The sequence below is a fragment of the Microcaecilia unicolor genome, chromosome 1 (assembly GCF_901765095.1).
Source record: "Microcaecilia unicolor chromosome 1, aMicUni1.1, whole genome shotgun sequence".
Taxonomy (NCBI): Eukaryota; Metazoa; Chordata; class Amphibia; order Gymnophiona; family Siphonopidae; genus Microcaecilia; species Microcaecilia unicolor.
The window spans coordinates 62,785,861-62,807,892 of NC_044031.1; the positions used below are offsets into that span (position 1 = coordinate 62,785,861).

The 22,032-nt window shown below is 42.3% G+C and overlaps 1 protein-coding gene across 1 annotated transcript in view; it reads left to right on the plus strand.

The window, feature by feature from the left end:
- Positions 1-22,032, plus strand: part of VILL (villin like) — a 147,969-nt gene that overhangs the window by 52,215 nt on the left and 73,722 nt on the right. The window contains exon 2 of the mRNA XM_030197890.1: positions 14,213-14,288. Coding sequence (XP_030053750.1) covers positions 14,226-14,288 — 63 coding nt within the window. The 5' untranslated portion in view covers positions 14,213-14,225. The remainder of the gene's footprint in view (positions 1-14,212; positions 14,289-22,032) is intronic.

The window sequence follows — 22,032 nt, forward strand, 5'->3', positions numbered from 1 at the left end:
TTTAAAGTATTCAGAAATGCTCTGCCTTTCTTTGGTTCTTCTGCAACCCACTAATTCTATATAGTGCGCCACAAGTTTGGCGCCAAAATGGGCGTAGACCGCAGTTAGGTGCTTAACTGCACTTAGGGGCTATTCTATAAGTTAACACTTAAGTGCTTTGTTGTGCAACTGCAAAGGTGGTGTGTATGTGGGAGGGGTATGGGTGGTTCACCCACTTAGGTGCCAAACTTACAATATTCTATAAGTTAGACGCCTAAGAAGCATTTAGGCACTAAGATTTACTCCTCCCTTTTACATGGTGCAAGTGTTGGTGCCTAAATGCCAGCTTAGAATCTATTCTATAACAGAATCTGGGCACCCAACTGCCATTATAGAATAATATCTTAGTGCACAGTTTTGGACACCTAGGGATTGATTCTCAAAGCGATTTTAACTGGGCATGAGCTGTTTCTGGGAGGTTAAATTGACTCCTGGTGACCACACAATGAGGGACGCATCCTCTCCCCTCCCCCCCTACATTGTTTTCTTGGCATGATACAGAGGTGGTTTACCATTGCCTTCTCCAATGGCGTGGAGGATTAAATGACTTGCCCAAGCCCACAAGGATCTGCTGTGGATTTGAACCTGGGTCTTCTGGTTCCCAGTTTACTGTTCTAACCATTAGCTCCTCTGCTCCAAATTGGAAATAATCAGTAGTATATTAATCTCAGGGAAAACAGTGAAAGATAGTTAAAGTTTTACAAGTTTGAAATCTGAGAGAAGTAAAGGTCACTCTGAAGACTATAAACCATGTTTGGATCCCAGTAACTCAACCAATCTCCTCTTTAAAAGTGTTCTACAGCTCACGGACACAGTAGTGCCATGAAATGAACCAGTTGTTGGGTGCGATTTATGAGTCATTTCTTTAAAAAAAAAAAGGGTAATCCATAATTAATTGTTTTTTTCCCCAAGCTATATTGTCAATCCTGGTTATATTGCAGAAAACCTGTTTTTGATCTAGGCTATTTTCTCCCGAGAATGCATCGTAGTCTTTTCAGGAGCACCTGAGAGTCAGCTGCTGCTGTAACCTAATACATTTTATTTATTTTCCTTCCTGGCTCTGAGATATGTTTTTAATGCATTCAGAGATGCCAACATTTCATTTGCAGCAACCTCACTTCACTGACTATTTAGAACAAAACATTACTTAAGAGCACAGGCCTGCTCGAGATTCCAGCGGCCATTCATATTCCAGAGAAATTAAAAAAATAAAACTAGAAAGAAATCCCCCTCCTGAAAAAGATAAAATTACCATAGTGTACAGGGCAAAGCAAACAGAGCAACACCTGAGACTGCAGCAAGACTTTCAGAAAGATAATGAGTGTTTGCACAAGGTACATTATAGTAAATGCATCTCATTAAACTGAGGGAGGTATTGGAAGGTGCAGGTCAGGATATTCATTGTTCCCCCAGAATTTTGCACAAGGCTCTGCTAAATACAGAATCTTTTGTAAAATGCATATGAGGACACTGGCAAATACATGTACACTTCCCAACACATACAAAGGGAGATTCTATATATGGCACCTAAAAAATCGGCACAGAAATCAGTGCCCACTAAGCATATTCTATAAGCGGTGTCTAGATTTAGGTGCGATATATAGGGTACGCGTAGTTGATATTTCAGCTCCTAAAGCTACTTGCATCTATTTATACCAACAAAAACGTGGCAAAAAATCCCAGCGCATAGATTTATGTGCACTGGGCCACATTCTATAACTGCATGCATAAATATCGGAACACCCACAAAATGCCCATTTCCCTGTCCATAACCACACCCTTTTTTGCCTGCTCATGTTAGAAGTTTGGTGCACTTTATTACAGAATATGCTTAGTGAGTTGTGTGTGTAAATTCTAATTAGTGCCAATTAGCTTGTTAAGCTACACGTGTTGGTATAGAATCTGCTTGGATTTTAGTGTGGATCTCTAGGCACCCTATATATTTATTTATATCACACTTTTTTCAGTAGTAGCTCAAGGTGAGTTACATTTAGGTACTCTGGATATTTCTCTGTCCCAGGAGGGCTCACAATCTAAGTTTGTACCTGAGGCAACGGAGGGTTAAGTGACTTGCCCAAGATCACAAAGGGCAGCAGTGGGATTTGAACTGACCACCTCTGGATTGCAAAACCAGTGCTCTAACCACTAGGCCACTCCGAATCTGGGGGACAGTGGGAGTGTTAATTTCAAAATCTTCCTCATGCAGACAAAGCGCAGCTTCATTTGGCCACTTCCACATACAAGTACCATTTTTCATTACTTCCATGTATAAGAACTGGCAATCAAGCATACAGGAGCCATATTCCAGACAATTATGCATGTAATTGCAAGCCACCACCTTGTCACATTGTTTTGCAACTTAGATCCTCAGATACTATTACCCCAAGGTCTCTCATATGCTTATCAATCTCTTGTATCCTATTTCATACATCTTATTTGGATTTCTGCAGTTCCTTGCATTAAATTTAGATTGCCAGACCCTAGACCATTCTTCTAATTTTTGGAGATCTCTTCTCATGGCATGGATGGGCAGACTGGATAGGCCATATGGTCTTTATTTGTCTACATTTTTCTTTTTTTCTATGTTTTCTGCTCCCTCCAGGATGTCCACTCTGTTTCATCTGCAAAAAAGCAAACTTTTCCTTCTATCCCTTCAGCAATGTCGTTAACAAATATATTAAATAGAATAATCCCCAGTTTCATTTCCTGAGGTACTCCAATGCTCACCTTCCTTTCTTCTGAGTGAATTCCATTTACCACCACCCTCTGTCATCTGTTGGTCAACCAATTTCTAATCCAGCTCACAAGTTTGAGTCCTAAATTCAGCACCAATAAGATTATTCATGAGTCTCCTTTGAGGGACCATATCAAAAGCTTTGCTGAAATCCAAGTAGATTACAATCCAGTTCTCTGGTCACCAACTCAAAGAAATCAATCAAACAAATTTGTTTGGCAGGATATTCCTTTGGTAAAACCATGCTGTCTTGGATCTTGCAACCCGTTGGATGCTAGAAAGTTCACTATCTTTTCCTTTAGCATCCTTTTCGTGTTTTTTTCCTACCATAGACATGAAGCTTACCGGCCTGTAGTTTCCCACTTCTTCTCTGTCACTGTTTTTGTGAAAAGGAGGTGTGCAAGTCAATTGGGTGCACGCCTAAATTTGCATGCGCAACTATAAGCACCATTTATAGAATTTTAGGGAATATATCTAAAATAAGATATTTTCAATCTGGTTATTTGGGCCTCAGATGAGAGTTCAGGTTTTATCTGCTCTAGGTATCAACTGTTTTTCTTTTTAGCTGTCCATGGTATTCACAAGATTTGCTGCCAATACCACGATCCCAAATTCATCAATACTTTTTGTGGCCCTGTTTTATGATGGTCCATCTCTCGCATCCTTAGAATATAACAGAAAAAAAAAAAACATGGTACGTATAATTCGGATCTTTGTTTGTTAGGATGCATCCTTGTTCTTTTAAAATTTCTCTAAGCCCTTCATTGTTGTTCTTCCAAATGCCTGTCACTGTCGTATTTTTTGACTGCGGAAATTGTTCTCATTGATGATTGATCCCGGGAGGTAGAAACTGTCTACAACTTCTATGTCTTCGATATCAACACTGAAACTGGTGGTTGAATCTGTTGTCGGAACTTTTGTCTTTTCTAGATTTAGTTGCAATACCATTTTGTCATTTTCTTTCTTCACTAGGATCAGGAGGGCCATTAAGTTGTCATCACGTTCTGCTATAAGTATGGTGTCATCAGCATATCAGGAGTTGTTGATGTTCCTTCCTCCTGTTCTGAAGCTGCGTTCATAGTCTTGCATTACAGCTTCTTTGCTGATTTATTCTGCATACAAGCTAAACATATAACATAGTAACATAGTAGATGACGGCAGAAAAAGACCTGCACGGTCCATCTAGTCTGCCCACGACAAACTCATATGTGTATACCTTACCTTGATTTGTACCTGTCTTTTCCAGGGCACAGACCGTATAAGTCTGTCCAGCAGTATTTCCCGCCTCCCAACCACCAGTCCCGCCTCCCATCACCGGCTCTGGCACAGACCCCGTATAAGTCTGCCCTCCCCTATCCTAGCCTCTCAACCACCAACCCCTCTTCCCCCCGCCACCCAATTTCAGCTAAGCTTCTGTGGATCCATTCCTTCTGCACAGGATTCCTTTATGCCTACCCCACGCATGTTTGAATTCCGTTACCGTTTTCATCTCCACCACCTCCCGCGGAAGGGCATTCCAAGCGTTCACCACCCTCTCTGTGAAGAAATACTTCCTGACATCTTTCCTGAGTCTGCCCCCCTTCAATCTCATTTCATGTCCTCTCGTTCTACCGCCTTCCCATCTCCGGAAAAGATTCGTTTGCAGATTAATACCTTTCAAATATTTGAACGTCTGTATCATATCACCCCTGTTCCTCCTTTCCTCCAGAGTATACATGTTCAGGTCAGCAAGTCTCTCTTCATACGTGTTGGAACGCAAATCCCATACCATTCTCGTAGCTTTTCTTTGCACCGCTTCCATTTTTTTTAACATCCTTCGCAAGGTACGGCCTCCAAAACTGAACACAATACTCCAGGTGGGGCCTCACCAACGTCTTATACAGGGGCATTAAAACCATATAGTGAATGAACACAGCTTTTTCTTACTGCTTTGTCAATTGAAAACCAATCTTTTTTGCCATGCTCTGCCTGGACTGTTGCTTCTTGTCCAGAGTAGTGATTCCTCATTAGAGTAATAAGATGTTCAGGAATACCCATTTTCCTCATTAGAATACACAAATGTCCAGAAACACCCATTTTAGTAAGATCAACACAATCGAAGGCCTTGCTGTAGTCAACAAAGTACTTGTGTGCTTCCTTCTGGTATTCTTTGTTTTTTTTCAACTATCTAGTGGGCATCAGCAATGTCCCAGACCTTTCTGATTCCTGCTTGTACTTTGGACAATTCCCTTTCCATATATGGTTCCAGCCTTCATTGAATAATCTTCAGCATTATTTTGCTAACATGTGATACTAAGGAGATTGTATAATAATTTACCCACTCTGCAAGACCTTCTTTCTTGGCAATTGGTATGCAGTTTTCCGTATTTGTTGGTAGAGATGGGTAAACACCTTAATAGAGTTATCTTCCACAGCTTCCCTCTCATCTTTGTTTTTGATAGTGGCCTCATGGCTGCTCTGACTTCTTCCAAAACTATGGGTTCTTGTGTGTAATCAATGTCCTCTGTGGTGTCGTCAATATTTATTACCACTAGATAGTCTATATTTGTTCTGTAGCACCATAAAAATAAGTATTATTATTATTACCCTTGGTAGCTATTAGTAAAGGGCCATTGTGCCACAGCCTAAGCCCAACCCTCAGAATTTTAAATGGCTTGCAGAAGGAGGCTGTCTATGAAAAAAAAATGAGCGTGAGAAAAAAAAAAACGGGGACACTAGACTGAAATACACATTAGAGACCGTTTATATAAATGTTTCAATAAGATAGAGCCCTGTTGAGGATTTTTATGATAGAATGAAACTTTGCATGTTTGTTTTCCAGTTAAATTTCTTTACTTTGCTAAGTCTGAATGCCTAGCTTTATTTACTTTTTGTTTTAAGGGAAGTATTTGAACACCAAACTCAATTGTTTCCCAGTTGGAATCTGATTCTTGGCAGGAGAGCAACAAGACAGGAGGGGGCCTTCCCCTAAGATGCAACACTTGTGTTGCTTTTGGCCTGGGTGAGGAATGTGCCTTCTTGAAACATGGTGAGGAGGAGGGACAGCAGGGACAGCATTTTAACAGAGGACATCTTGGAAAACAACAAGAGTTCAGGACTTCTGCAGTTTCACGATGCCTTTCAAAGGGCACATTGAAGAGAGATGCATGTATTTTGAAGGACTTCTAATGAACTCCTCTTTTGTTCCTTCCTTTAACACGGATGACTATTTAACCCTAAAATTGCTGGAGTGTGTTACTGTAAATATTTAAGAACATAAGAATACAAAGTAAAGCAGAAGATATCCCTATAAAGAACCAAACAAATAGAAAGTGGAGGAGTATCCTAGTGGTTAGTGCAGTGGACTTTGATCCTGGGGAACTGAGTTCAATTCCCACTGCAGCTCCTTGTGACTGTGGGCAAGTCACTTAACCCTTCATTGCCCTGCTACAAAATAAGTACCTGAATATATGTAAACCGCTTTGAATTTAGTTGCAAAAACCTCAGAAAGGCAGTATATCAAGTCCCCTTTCCCTTTAAAATATAAGAATATGACGGAGCAATGTAAGCCACATAGAGCCTGGGAATATGTGGGATACAAATGCAATAAATAAATAAATATCCATACCGGGTCAGAGCAATAGTCCATTATCCTGTTTCCAAGTACCTGGCAGAAACTCAAATAATAGCAATATTCCATGCTGCCAATTCTAGGGTAAGCAGTGGCTTCCCCATATCTATCTGAATAGCAGACTATGGACTTTTCCTCCAGGAACTTGTCCAAAGCTTTTCTAAAACCCAGATACACTAACCACCATTATCACATCCTCCGGCAACAAGTTCCAGAGCTTAACTATTCATTGAGTGAAACAATATTTCCTTATTTTTTAAAAAGTATTTCCATGTAATTTTATTGAGTATCCCCTTGTCTTTGTAATTTTTGAAAGAGTAAAAAATTGATTCACTTCTACTTGTTCTACACCACGCAGGATTTTGTAGACCTAAATCATATCTCGTCTCAGCTGTTTCTTCTCCATATTGAAGATCCTTAAACTCTTTAGCCTTTACTCATATAAAAGGAGTTCCATCCCCTTTTTTATTTTGGTCGCTCTTCTTTGAACCTTTCCTACTTTAGCTATATCTTTCTTTGAGATACGGCGACCAGAATTGAACGCAATACTCGTGGTGAGGTTGCAACATGAAGCAATACAGAGACATTATTTTATTTATTTTTATTTTATTTTATTTGTTACATTTGTATCCCACATTTTCCCACCTATTTGCAGGCTCAATGTGGCTTACATAGTACTGTAAAGGTGTTTACCTAGTCCAGTAGAGAAAACAAGTACAAGGTGATGTGGCGTACAAAACCCCAACCTTGGCTGACTTCTAATATCCGCTACCTATGTTCCTGTACCCGCTCCGCCAAACGCCTCTGGTGGAAATCTCGGGCCCTTGCTGATTTCTTTAAGTTCATGCTGACCTCCTTCCAATCTGCTCTTTTACCTGCCAAACAGGATTATTATATCCAACTGACCAACTCTCTTGGCTCTAACTCTCAACTTCTCTTCACCACATTGAACTCTCTCCTCAAGGTGCCCCCTCCCCCAACTCCCCCTTCATTATCTCCTCAGACCCTTGCTGAATTCTTTCACGACAAGGTTCAAAAGATAAACCTTGCATTCTCTACCTCACCACCTCTCCCTCCACTAGTCCGTTCTCCTCTCTCTCCTTCCCGTCATTCCCTTTCCTCCTTTCCTAAAGTTACTATTGAGGAAACTACACTTCTCCTTTCTTCCTCAAAATCTACCACCTGTTCCTCTGATCCCATTCCCACCCACCTTCTTAATGCCATCTCTCCTGCTCTTATTCCTTTTATCTGTCACATTCTCAACCTCTCACTTTCCACTGCGACTGTCCCTGCTGCCTTTAAACATGCTGTGGTCACACCTCTCCTTAAGAAGCCTTCACTCGACCCTACTTGTCCCTCTAATTACCGACCCATCTCCCTCCTTCCTTTTCTCTCCAAATTACTTGAGCGTGCTGTTCACCGCCGCTGCCTTGATTTTCTCTCCTCACATGCTATTCTTGACCCACTACAATCTGGTTTTCGCCCTCTCCACTCAACCGAAAATACGCTTACTAAAGTCTCCAATGACCTATTACTGGCTAAATCCAGAGGTCAATATTCCATCCTCATTCTTCTTGATCTTTCCGCTGCTTTTGACACTGTCGATCACAGCATACTTCTCGATACCCTGTCCTCACTTGGATTCCAGGGCTCTGTCCTTTCCTGGTTCTCTTCCTACCTCTCCCTCTGCACCTTTAGTGTTCACTCTCCCTCTGCACCTTTAGTGTTCACTCTGGTGGATCCTCTTCTACTTCTATCCCTCTGCCTGTTGGCGTACCTCAGGGTTCTGTTCTTGGTCCCCTCCTCTTTTCTATCTACACTTCTTCCCTTGGTTCATTAATCTCATCCCATAGCTTTTCCTACCATCTCTATGCTGATGACTCCCAAATCTACCTTTCTACCCCTGATATGTCACCTTGCATCCAAACCAAATTTTCAGCGTGCTTGTCTGACTTTGCTGTTTGAATGTCTCAACGCCACCTGAAATTAAATATGACCAAAACCGAGCTTCTCATTTTCCCCCCCCAAACCCACCTCCCCGCTCCCCCTGTTTTCTATTTCTGTTGATGGCTTTCTCATTCTCCCTGTCTCCTCAGCTCGAAACCTTGGGGTCATCTTTGACTCTTCTCTCTCCTTCTCTGCTCATGTCCAGCAGATTGCCAAGACCTGTCGTTTCTTTCTTTACAACATCCGTAAAATCCGCCCCTTTCTTTCCGAGCACTCTACCAAAACCCTCATCCACACCCTTGTCACCTGTCATTTAGACTACTGCAATCTGCTTCTTGCTGGCCTCCCACTTAGTCACCTCTCCCCTCTCCAGTCAGTTCAAAACTCTGCTGCCCGTCTCGTCTTCCGCCAGGGTCACTTTACTCATACTACCCCTCTCCTCAAGTCACTTCACTGGCTCCCTATCTGTTTTCGCATCCTGTTCAAACTTCTTCTACTAACCTATAAATGTACTCACTCTGCTGCTCCCCAGTATCTCTCCACACTCGTCCTTCCCTACACCCCTTCCTGTGCACTCCGCTCCATGGATAAATCCTTCTTATCTGTTCCCTTCTCCACTACTGCCAACTCCAGACTTCGCGCCTTCTGTCTCGCTGCACCCTACGCCTGGAATAAACTTCCTGAGCCCCTACGTCTTGCCCTATCCTTGGCCACCTTTAAATCTAGACTGTAAGCCCATCTCTTTAACATTGCTTTTGACTCGTAACCACTCGCCTCCACCTACCCTCCTCTCTTCCTTCCCGTACACATTAATTGATTTGATTTGCTTACTTTAATTTTTGTCTATTAGATTGTAAGCTCTTTGAGCAGGGACTGTCTTTCTTCTATGTTTGTGCAGCGCTGCATACGCCTTGTAGCGTTATAGAAATGCTAAATAGTAGTAAATAGTAGTAGCAGATAAAGGTACATGTGTTTCGGGTACAGTGGGGATCAAAGGGAAGGTTAAATAGTGTCCATTACGAGCTTTGGTTTTGCTGTTTTGCAGAGTGTAGGCATTTATGTTGAGTCGGTGGGGTATGCCTTTTTGAACAAGTTGGTTTTTAGTGATTTCCTGAAGTTTAGGTGATCGTAGATTGTCTTCACAGCTTTAGCTATAGAATAAAGGCAAGAAAGGGTATATAGAGTGCAATTATTTTAAGGAGGAAAGACTTCAGAACTCTGTATTCACTACATATAACCGTGAATTACAGACTGTCATCAATCTCAAGCATATTTCACTTTAGAGATCATGATACAGGTTCCTCATTAGTCAAAACCTCCGCTAACTAGGTCTATACTTTAACAGTGGTATTCTATTATATCAAATACCAAAATGGCAACACCTATCTGGGCTCTAGCGCGGACTGGAGGGTGTGCTCAACAGAAAGCTTCTATTTCCTAAACGCTTCATTAGGAGCTCCACCCCCTGCCAAACCCCTCCACATACCTTGCTTTAGGAGGCAGGAGGGATACTACTACTACTACTACTACTTATCATTTGTATAGCGCTACTAGACATACGCAGCGCTGTACACTTGAACATATAGAGACAGTCCCTGCTCGACAGAGCTTACAATCTAATTAGGACAGACAAACAGGACAAATAAGACTGGACTAGATAGAGCAAAGCGGTCTTTGTCAACAGTTCAGAGGTGAAGTCCTGTAAGATTTGAAAAACTATACCTACTCCTTCCTGCCTCTGGGCCCATCCTTTTCAAAATGGGGGCACCCCACCCCTGCCCTGGTGTATACCATGTACATAGGCCTTTCCCAGTTCAGGGCAGGGCGCCACCATTTTGAAGAGGGTGAGCCCAGAGGCAGGAGGGAATATGGCAATGTATGTAGAGGGGTTTGAGGGGAGGGATTCCACTAGACCATCAGGGCCCATGTTGACTAGGGTGTTGAGCCCAGCCTGGCCTGAGTGAGGGTCCACCAGGTGTCAGGATGGGGCACTGCAGGGGGGAGGGCAAGGAGGGATCCACCAGACCACCAGGGATTTTTTTTTTAGGTTTCAGGAAGGGGAATATCAGGTGTGCCTTTTGGGGAAGCCCGTCCGTCCGGGGAAGGGTGATCAGGTTGATGGGAGGGAAGGCATTAGATATCTCTTCTCTCAACTAACCCTCAATGCTGCCTTGGACCTGGCGTTATTTTTTCCAGCACTAAATGTGCCTGAGGGCTTTCTTTTTTCAAGCATTGCAGGGTACTAAATGACCACACTTAAATGCATTTACATGCGGTCTACACTAATGGTTTCAGTGCCGGCGCTGAAACCATTAGAGCATTCTGCACACCCTAATGCCAGCACTATTCCGATGCTAATCACCTCTAATGCTGGCATTAGGTTCTGAGCATCAGTCCATGAGACAGAAAGTATACAGATGAGACATTCCTATGGTTCCCCTATTTACTAATACTTAGCATGCGATAACAGCATTTTTACACATGCCACTTTAAAATCGCAGCGCTAATTTGCTGCTCATTACTCTAGGCTAACTTTCCTGTCAGTGCCTGAGCTCTGATTGGCTCAGGCATCCATTTTATATGCTAGACTTTAATGCATGATAATGATGTTATCGCATGCTAAGCATTAGCAAATAGGATTCATGATGTTTTACATATTCTCATTCATTTCTCTTGACTGTTAACATTGGTTCAGTGGTACTGAATGTAAAAATTGTAAGAGGAGCCACTGATGTAATCCTTTTGCAGTCTCCTGGTATGCACAGAATGTAAGATTTACATGTGAGAATGCTTATAGCCATTAGGTTGTCTGTGCCAAGTCAACACAGTAAAATCTGAGCTGCCGCAGACAAGCCCAGTAAACCTAATGCTAAATCTGAACTGGCACATACCAACTTTCTCATTCACTGCAGTTTCAATGTGTAAAACCGTTTTGGAATTTGGCTTCCTCCTTTTTCAAGCTTAAACTCTTCAGAAGCTATCCTGAATTTAAATCCCCCTCGTTTTCTTCTCTTATAAAAATTTGATATTTAAATTCATAAATGATAACCTAGATAATAGCTGTGTTGCATGTGTTAAACCCATTCCTCTAGGAGTGAGTGAGTGCATCTATGCTGTTAATACATGTGAAGGGAATTCTATAAACTAACATAGTAACATGGAGGGGCATAATTGAACAAAAACGTCTATCTCCATAGGCGTTTATCTCCGAGAACTGGTCCGTGAAGGGGCGGACCGAACCGTATTTTCGAAAAAAAATAGACGTCCATGTTTTATTCGACAATTTGTGAGCTGGGCGTTTTTGTTTTTCAGTGATAATGGAAAATGAAAGCGCCCAGCTCAAAAACGAATAAATCCAAGGCATTTGTTCGTGGGAGGGGCCAGGATTTGTAGTGCACTGGTCCCCCTCACATGCCAGGACACCAACCGGGCACCCTAGGGGGCACTTTTACAAAAACAAAAAAAAAGGTAAAAGAGCTCCCAGTGCATAGCACCCTTCCCTTGTGTGTTGAGCCCCCCAAATCCCCCTCAAAACCCTCTGCCCACAAGTCTACACCATTACTATAGCCCTAAGGGGTGAAGGGAGGCACCTACATGTGGGTACAGTGGGTTTGGGGGGGTTGGATGACTAAGCATTAAGCAGCACAATTGTAACAGGTGGGGGGGGATGGGCCTGGGTCCACCTGCCAGAAGTCCACTGCACCCCCTAACAACTGCTCCAGGGACCTGCATACTGCTGCCAGGGAGGTGGGTATGACATTTGAGGGTGAAAATAAAAAGTTGTGAAACATCATTTTTTTTGTGGTGGGAGGGGGTTAGTGACCACTGGGGGAGTCAGGGGAGGTCATCCCCGATTCCCTCTGGTGGTAATCTGGTCATTTAAGGCACTTTTTGGGGCCTTATTCGTGAAAAAACAGGGTCCAGGAAAAGTGCCCTAAATTCTAGCTACAAACGCATACTTTTTTCCCATTATCGGCGAAAGGCGCCCATCTCTGTTCGGGTGATAACCATGCCCCAGTCCCGCCTTCACCATGCCTCCGACACGCCCCCATCAACTTTGTACGCTTCTGCGATGGAGTGCAGTTGAAAACGTCCAAGTTTGGCTTTCGATTATACCGCGTTATTCGTTTTTGTGAGATAAACGTCCATCTCCCGATTTAGGTCGGAACTTGGGCGTTTTTCTCGTTCGATTATAAGCAGGATAGTAACATAGTAGATGACGGCAGAAAAAGACCTGCATGGTCCATCCAGTCTGCCCAAGATAAACTCATATGTGTATACCTTACCTTGAATTTGTACCTTACCTTGAATTTGTACCTGTCTTTTTCAGGGCACAGACCGTATAAGTTTGCCCAGCAGTATTTCCAGCCTCCCAACCACCAGTCCCGCCTCCCATCACCGGCTCTGGTACAGACCGTATAAGTCTGCCCTCCCCTATCCTAGCCTCCCAACCACCAACCCCTCTTCCCCCCACCTGCTCCGCCACCCAATTTCAGCTAAGCATCTGAGGATCCATTCCTTCTGCACAGGATTCCTTTATGCATATCCCACGCATGTTTGAATTCTGAGAAATGTTTAGAATAATTAAGTACATAAATACCAGTAATCACTATTCTGCAAATACTTGCTTAACTTACATAGTGTGTATTTGCAAAGGGGTTGTACACAGGGGTAGAGCATAGGCAGGGCTCCCACTTATACGTGTAACTTACAGAATATTGTAAGTCACGTACATCCCTGCTGTATTTAGGTACCTGCCCTTATGGTAGTCTAGTGGACCCCCCCCCCACCCCCATCCTTTCCCTCTCCTCCCCCCAGTCCTAACATAAAAAATCCTCACAGTGTAATGTACACCCTCCCTACCCCCCCCCCCCCTCAAAAAGTGAAAAGGTAGGAAAGAAACCCATTCACTCCTGCCTGAGGCACCCTCATCATTCAAAATGGCGGCACCTCTACTGGAGAGTCCATATGCATAGCTAAGGGTCAGCCACTGCCATTTTGAATGACAGTGGCAATGGAGGCAGGAGTGAGAGGGCATTGCTCCTGCCTTTTTACTCTTTCAGGTGAGTGGGGAAGGTCCGGGGGGTTAGGGAGGAGAGAGGGGTCCACTAGACTACTGGGGATTTATTTTTATGTTGGGGATGGGCAGGAAGGAAAAGGGAAGGGGGGTTCACTAGACTTCCAGGGCTTACTTGTGAGGCAGGGGCAGGGGGTTGGTTCAGGTCCAGGGAGGGTGGTTGGTTTAATTTTGAGATGTTAGGTGTAGGGATGCAGATATGGTAGGTTTATTTTTTAAATGTCCTCCCTCCTGTCAGTACGTGAACCAATCTTTGCTCACTGACAGGAAGGAGGACAATTTAGGAATGAGCTGCATATTACTGCAGCAGTGTGCACTGTGTTTCTGAGAGAAAGGTGCCAGTGGGAGAGATCAGCAGAGGGCCTGTGAAGATTTCTGGTGGGGTTGGGCTGAAATTTAAAATAAGTGAGCAAAATTGAGCATAATTTAGTTAGCTCCTCTTTCATTTCATTTCATTTTAATAACAAAAACATAAAATTCTTAAAATTTTTTGCTTTGTTTCCAATGAAACTATATCCCTAATAGATAGAATATGTGCTGTCACATCAGCGTATGCTAATGCCATTCATGTGTGTTAATTGTAATTAGGTCCCATTGCATAGAATGGAATCTGTGGTAAAATAACACACGTTCATGGCATTAGCATATACTAATAGAATAACACATGTTAGTAACCCTAGTCAAGAGTCTGGACAGGGATCTGGATTAATATAAACTACCATGACTAGTAATACCCCTCTACCCTCCATGTGACCAGTGCTTTTCTACTAATATTTTGGATTTTTTTCTCTTTTATTTCCTTCAGCTAAGCCCACAGCATGAGTGATAAAGGCTTTTCCGAAATTAATAGAAAACCAGGGTTGCAGATATGGACCATAGAGGTAAGTTGAAATGCAAAACCAATTGTGTGTGTTATGACAACTCTGGGGTCAATAATCAGTGGCAGCAGCAACAGCCATCTTAATTGTAATGCTGGTGCAGTGTTTAAATTAATATGTATAGGGTTTAAAAAAGGGTTGGACACATATCTGGGTTTAAAAAAGGTTTGGCCAAGCTCCTGGAGGGAAAGTCCCTAGGCTGCTATTGAGACGAACATGGGGAAGCAACTGCTTGCCCTGGGATAGGTAGCATTGAGTGTTGCCATGATCTGGGTTTCTGCCAAGTACTTGTGACCTGGATTGGCCACTGTTGAAAAGAGGATACTGGGCTAGATGGACCACTGGTGTGACCCATTATGCTTACGCTTATGTTCTTATGTTCCGCGGTACGGAATATCCCCCGGATTCTATATATGGTGCCTGAAAATATGCACGGAAATCGAAACGTATTCTGTAGCAATACTTTAATTGTTTAACTAGCTAATCAGTGCTGTTAATTGGATGTTAACAAGCAATTATCATCACTAATTGGCATTAATTAAGAGTTACACGCACAACTCACTAAGCGTATTCTATAACATGGTGTGCTTACATTCTAAGTCACATAGTTGAAAAGGAGGCATGGCCATGGGTGGGGCGTGGATGGTTCTAAACTCTATGTGCATTATTATAGAATACACCCACTCTGCGCATAATTTATGTGTCAGGATTTATGCCAAGTAAAACGTGGCATAAATGGACGCAACCAAATTTGGTTTTATGGAGAGGCACTTGGCATATTCTATATGCTAAGTGGAAATTTAAGCCTATTGTATAAAATTTAGGATTACTAGGCGTATTTTCTTACTGTGGGATTTTTCAGGCACCATATATAGAATCTAGCCCTATATGTGTAATTTGGTCATTGCTGTCACTGCTATACTGAACAGCAGGCCTTAAGTAAAATGTATATCTTAACCATGCGGAGGGCAGTTCTACTGTATAACAGAGCAACTACATTTAGGCATTAACATCTGTGCCAGCCATAAAGCTGGTATACATCAGGGGCATAGCCAGACTTCAGCGGGAGAGGGGTCCAGAGTCCGAGGTGAGGGGGCACATTTTAGCCAAACCCCCCAGTGCCACCACCCCCCCTCACGCCGCCACCACCAACAATTTTGACCCCCCCCCCCCGCCAACCCTCCCCCGCCATCGCCTACCTTTGATGGCGGGGGACCCCAACCCCCGCCGGCCGAGGTCCTCTTCTTCCGGCGCAAGGCTTCGTTCTGTTTCTGTGAGTCTGACATCCTGCATGTTGTACGTGCAGGATGTCAGACTCACAGAAATAGAACGAAGCCTTGCAGATCAGCCAGCAATGCCCTTTGCTGGCGGGGGACCCCAAACCCTGCCAGCCGAGATCCTCTTCTTCCGGCGCAAGGCTTCGTTCTGTTTCTGTGAGTCGCAGGACGTCAGACTCACAGAAACAGAACGAAGCCTTGCAGATCAGCCAGCAATGCCCTTTGCTGGCGGGAGACCCCAACCCCCCCCCCTTTGCTGGCGGGGGACCCCAACCCCCGCCAGCCGAGATCCTCTTCTTCCGGCGCAAGGCTTCGTTCTGTACGTGCAGGACGTCAGACTCACAGAAATAGAACAAAGCCTTGCACCGGAAGAAGAGAGCCTTGGCTGGCGGGGGTCAGACTCACAGAAACAGAACGAAGCCTTGCGCCGGAAGAAGAGGACCTCAGCTGGCGGGGGTTGGGGTCCCCCGCCAGCACAGGTAGTGGATGGCGAAGGCGGCGGGGGAGGGTAGGCGATGGGAGGGGGGTCCAGGGCCAAATCTACGGGGGCCCAGGCCCCCATGGCCCCACATAGCTACGCCACTGGTATACATGCGAGCTCCCAGCAAAACCTACGGTGTTCTGTAAGTTAAATGCATAGGTAGAAGCCCCGTCTTTGATCCGAATATGATCTGCCCCTATATAAACCCCCCTTTGCAAATGTGTGCTATTTAAGTTAATGGGTATTTGCAGAACAGTGTTTGTGTAATGCTGGTGTATATGCACACATGGGCACACATATGTGCATATATGCTAGTATTCAAATCTACAAAATAATGTCTCGCTTCAAAAGAGAATAATTTTAACAAACAATCAAAACAAATTTAATATCCTCCAGAAAAATTAGGAAAGAAAAGCCTAAAAGAGCTCCAAGTCAAAACAACTTATAGAGCTGTATCGATCAAAATGATCTGCTCGTAAATCATTGTCAAGAACCTTCAAGTCAATGCAGTGTCCAAAATAATAACACCCTACAAGTGTTTGACTTAAATATTGTCCAACTTCCACAGTGACCAATGAAGATCGAAAAGGAGCCCTTACTGCACTATCTTCATTGTACACTGTGGAAGTTGGAAAATATTTAAGTTAGACACTTGTAGGGTGTTGCATTGACTGGAAGGTTTTGGCAATGATGAAGAGCAGATATCCAGTTCTATAAGTCGTTTTGACTTGGAGCTCTTTGAGGCTTTTGCTTCCTAATTTTTCTGAATGATATTAAATTTGTTTTGATTGTTTGTGAGATTTATTCTCTTTTGAAGTGGGACTTTTTAAATAGATTTGGATATTTTATATTCTCTTATCCATTTTGATTTTTATATATACTAGTATTGTAAACATTTACATTATATTACATTATCATTTACTTATATTCCAGTTCATCATGGATTGCAAAAATAAAGAGAACTGGGAACAGCCCAGAGAATTACAAAAATCAGTTATATAAAAATTCTAAACATTGTAACTTAGGTGTGACTTAAAGAGCTACTTTTTCAGTCATTTTCTAAAGCCCAGATAGACATTTAAATGTCTAAAGTCCTTGGGTAAATAATTCCAGGCATTTACTATCAGGTAAATAAAAGACAATTTAAGAATACTTAAATACTGAACTCCTTTAGAAGATGGAAAATGCAATATCATAGAGTCTCTGAATTTAACCAACCTGTTTGCAGTTGGACGAATCACTAATGAATACATATACTGAGGTGCAAAAGCATAAAATGTTTTACATATCATTGTACAAAGCTTGAACATAATCCTGACCTAAATAGGCAGCCAGTGAGCTCTTGTTGAAAGATGGGTTGTACTGTCATATTTCCCTGTGTGGTAAACTAACTTGACTGCTGTATTTTGCAGTGTCTGAAGTTTCTTTAACAGAGATGTATTACAGTCCACATACAATGAATTGCAGTAATCCAATTGACTTAAAATTAAGGCTTGAGCTAAGAGTTTGAATTGAGAACACTCAAAACAATTACAAATTCATCGTAGATGTCTGAAACTCCAGAATATTTTTCTTGAAAGTTGAGCAATATGTTTATCAAGTAATAAATTACTATCCAAGGTAATACCTAGAATTTTCATCTCAGAAACCAGAGAGAATGTTTTATTAATGACCAGATTTTGATATCAAGCAGGCTGGTAGGAGAAGTGAGAAATAAAACTTCGTTTTCTCAATATTCAGTTTTAACCGATGTAAGGATACCCATTTTTCAACAATATTGACATAATATTCTGCTACTCCTCTTAAATCAAAAGGCCAGGAATGAGAAACAGCAATGTGACATCATTGGTTAATGTCATGTTTTTTCCAGTTCTTTCTCAAGTGAGAATATGCTTGAGCTATACATTGCCACTGTCTGGATAATTTTATGGCCTACACGTGCTCCTTTTACTCTACGACTCATATTGAGCCATTTAGACACATTATTGGCTTCATGTTATCCATATAGCAGATGATAATCTGCAGATAGGTAAGTTATATGCTCATCAGCACCAGTGAACATATGACCTGCTTTGAGTATCATCCCTCTATGTCTTCTTAATCCTTTCTTGCATCTGGTATTTCTATACCACATAGAGGCCTGCACACACAATCAATACTATGGCAAGGTTTTGATTGGTTAGTACTATGCTTCAGTATAAGGGCATTTCCCTTGGTTAGTAATGTAGTAACTTAGAGGGGCATTTTTTAAAGGATAACCAAGTCAGAATAGAGACATGCAGCTCATAATATCCAAAATGGATGTCCATCTCACATGAATTTTCCAACAGGAAATACATCAGGATTTCCTGTTCGAAAATAAGTGAGATGGATATCCGTGTGCTAAGGAGCCATTTTGCAAACTGGAACGTCCAAGATAGGATGGCAAAAAAAGCAGGGACAAGAGCATCTGTCTGTCAGCATACTTAAAGAATGGCCACACAGACATCTCTGTAGAGCAAAGGAGCAGCCTAGTGGTTAGTGCAGTGGACTTTAAACCAAGGTGTCAAGGACTCTTGAAGCATAATTGGGGAGATGCTATATATGGTGTTGAAATCACTGCCAACTAAGCGAATCCTATAAACAGCACCTAGATTTAGCTGTGGTATATAGAATACCCTTAGTCGATATATCAGTGCCTAAAACTACGCAGATGATGTTTAATGTAAGCAAGTGCAAAGGGATGCATATGGGAAAGAGGAACCCGAACTATAGCTACGTGATGCAAGGTTCCACATTAGGTGTCACAGACTAGGAAAGGGATCTAGGTGTCATCGTTGATGATACGTTGAAACCCTCTGCTCAGTGTGTGGCGGCGGTAAAGAAAGCAAATAGGATGTTAGGTATTATTAGGAAAGAAATGGAAAACAAAAATGAGGATGTTATAATACCTTTGTATTGCTCCATATTGTGTGCAATTCTGGTCACTACATCTCAAAAAAGATATAGTAGAATTAGAAAAGGTACAGAGAAGGGCAAAGAAAATGATTAAGGGGATGGGACGACTACCCTATGAGGAAAGGTTAAAGGGGCTAGGGCTCTTCAGCTTAGAAAAAAGATGGCTGAGGGGAGATATGATAGAGCTCTATAAAATAATGAGGAAAGGTTAAAGGGGCTAGGGCTCTTCAGCTTAGAAAAAAGATGGCTGAGGGGAGATATGATAGAGCTCTATAAAATAATGAGTGGAGTTGAACGGGTAGATGTGAAGCGTCTGTTTATGCTTTCCAAAAATACTAGGACTAGGGGGCATGCAATGAAGCTACAAAGTAGTAAATTTAAAACAAATCGGAGAAAATATTTCTTCACTCAACTTGTAATTAAACTCTGGAATTCATTACCAGAGAATGTAATAAAAGCAGTTAGCTTATCGGGGTTTAAAAGCAATTGACGAAATAACCAGCTTCCGCAAATCTTTGAAGACTCATTTCTTCAACAAGGCCTACTAAGAGAACCCAGAGCCTCACAACATTACCTCACCAATATTCCCAATTATTAAAGTCCACCTTCCATACCATCCGAATAACACCTTCCTTCTTTCTTCCTTTACTTAATCTCTGTACAATACTAAGTGTTTTTGTTATCATGAAATGACTATACCATAACAAACTATGTAAGCCACATTGAGCCTGCAAATAGGTGGGAAAATGTGGGATACAAATGCAATAAATAAATACATTTTGGATAGCTTCCTATAAGAAAAGTCCATAAGCCATTATTAAAATGGACTTGGGGAAAATCCACTGATTATTTCTAGGATAAGCAGCCTAAAATGTATTTTACTGTTTTGGGATTTTGTGAGGTACTTGTAACCTGGATTGGCCACTGCTGGAAACAGGATGCTGGGTTTGAAGTACATATGTAAGTAATTTTTTAAAGGTGTTCTTGATTGTACTTTTACTTAAGTATTAAAATATACATTTATGAGAGAGAGAGAGAGAAGTTCACTACAGGGGAGCAGGGACATGTGTATCCGAGACAAGAAGGAGAATGTCTGGGCTCATGGGGGACAGATAGACCAAGATGAACATCCAAAAGACGGGGGGGGGGGGGCAAAATAAAGGGACCAATAGGGGTAGACTCTGAGACCAGGTAGCAGAGGTGGTCATAGAGGGCAGTCCTTGGTTGGAGAGAAAGGTCATACCTTTCCTGACCCATCATAGCAAAGATAGTAGAGATAGTCAGAAAATGACAGCAGATAAACAAAGGAATCAAGCTTGACTGAGAAAGGGGGTGAGGCCTTTGCAGGAGAATAGACCACTAGTAGTGAAGCTTATACAAACGAGCATAGGTGGCTGCAGTACATATGAGACTACATTACACACAATGCACTGCTCACATATCATAACAGGAAGCAGTGAAAATTCTAAGAAGTGAGTATAACATTACACACATTATAGAATTATGCTATAGAGACTAGTATAAGGCTGCAAGGGGCAGAACACAAGGGATCCATGTTCAAAGCCCAGTTTAACTATTTTAATTTGTAATTGTGAGCCTCCATGAATAGAAAAATTCATACTGTACCTGAATAAACACCAATAGCATTCAGGCTTGCAAGTGGCTTATATATTTAGGTACTGTAGGTATCTTTCTGATTCTGGAGGGTTAACAATTTAAAAAAAAAAAAAAAGAGTAAAAGTATGATTTGAACCAGGGTCCCTTGGAGCAAAGTTCACTGCACTAACCACTAAGCTACTCCCCAGACTTGCTTTGTGTTTTGCTAAAAATACCTCTAATACCTGAAGGTCATAACTTTCAGGGAAGAGGAATACGGACAGCAACCACTAGAGAATTAAGGAGGTGTAATGCCTTAATCCCTCCAGTGGTCGGCTGCTCAATCAGCGTGCCTTTTTGTACCCTGGATGTGACTGAAACAGGTCGAACTTAGGATGTCCCTGTTTATAGACTTGGACATTTCTTCCCGTTCGGTAATCGATGTTGGACATCCTGATTTGAGCCCTCCCTAATCCCACCCAAAACACACCCCTTTGATATTTGGACGTACTGCAGCGTTGGATGTGCCTTTTCTGCCTTTGCAAAATCAGGAATTGGATAGTTCAAGCAAATGGACGTCCATTTCAGTATTTTCAGATGTCCATATGCTTTGAAAATAAGTTCCCTAGTAACATAGTAAATGTTGGCAGAAAAAAAAACCTGCATGATCCATCCAGTCTGCCCACCAAGGTGGCCAGAGTTTAATCTGGCACTCTTCCATTTCTTCACGATTAAATGCTGGTGTACTTAATCTCTGTCTCCCCCCTGCCAATTGTGGGGCACAGACTGTAGAAGTCTGCCCAGCACGGTCCTACATCTCAACTACTGTAGATAGCATCAAAGCCCACTCCAGTCTTGATTTTGATACTTTTTTGCCATTTACGGGACCCAGACTGCCTGGCATTGGTGTTACTTCCCAACCTCTGAAGTTGTCGTCAAAGCTCACTCATAGTGTTCCTCTGTGTTTATCCTACAAGTTCTTGAATTTTGTCACAGTTTTTGTCTTCGGAGCCTCCTACAGGAGGGCATTCCAGGCATCCACTTCTCTTTCTGTTAATAAGTATTTGCTGACATTGCTCTTGTCTCCCGCCCTACAACCTCAACTCATGGCCTCTAGTTCTACTGCTTCCCTGTCTCTAAAAAAGATGACTTTGCACATTAATGCCTTTTAAATATTTAAATGTCTATATCAAATCCCCTCACCCCTCCTTTCCTCTAGGGGGTATGCAAGCTGTTGGATTCTAGGAATTGTACTATCCTTTCCTTCAGCAGCACCTCCATAGTTTTTCCTATCACTGAAGAGAGGCTTAACAGTCTGTAGTTTCACACTTTTTCTCGTCATCATTTTTATAGAGAGGGATCACATCTTCCCTTCTTCAGTCCTGTGGAACCTCCCTTGTCTCGAAGGATCTATTATACAAATCTTTAAGAGGGCCGACCAGAACATCTTTGAGCT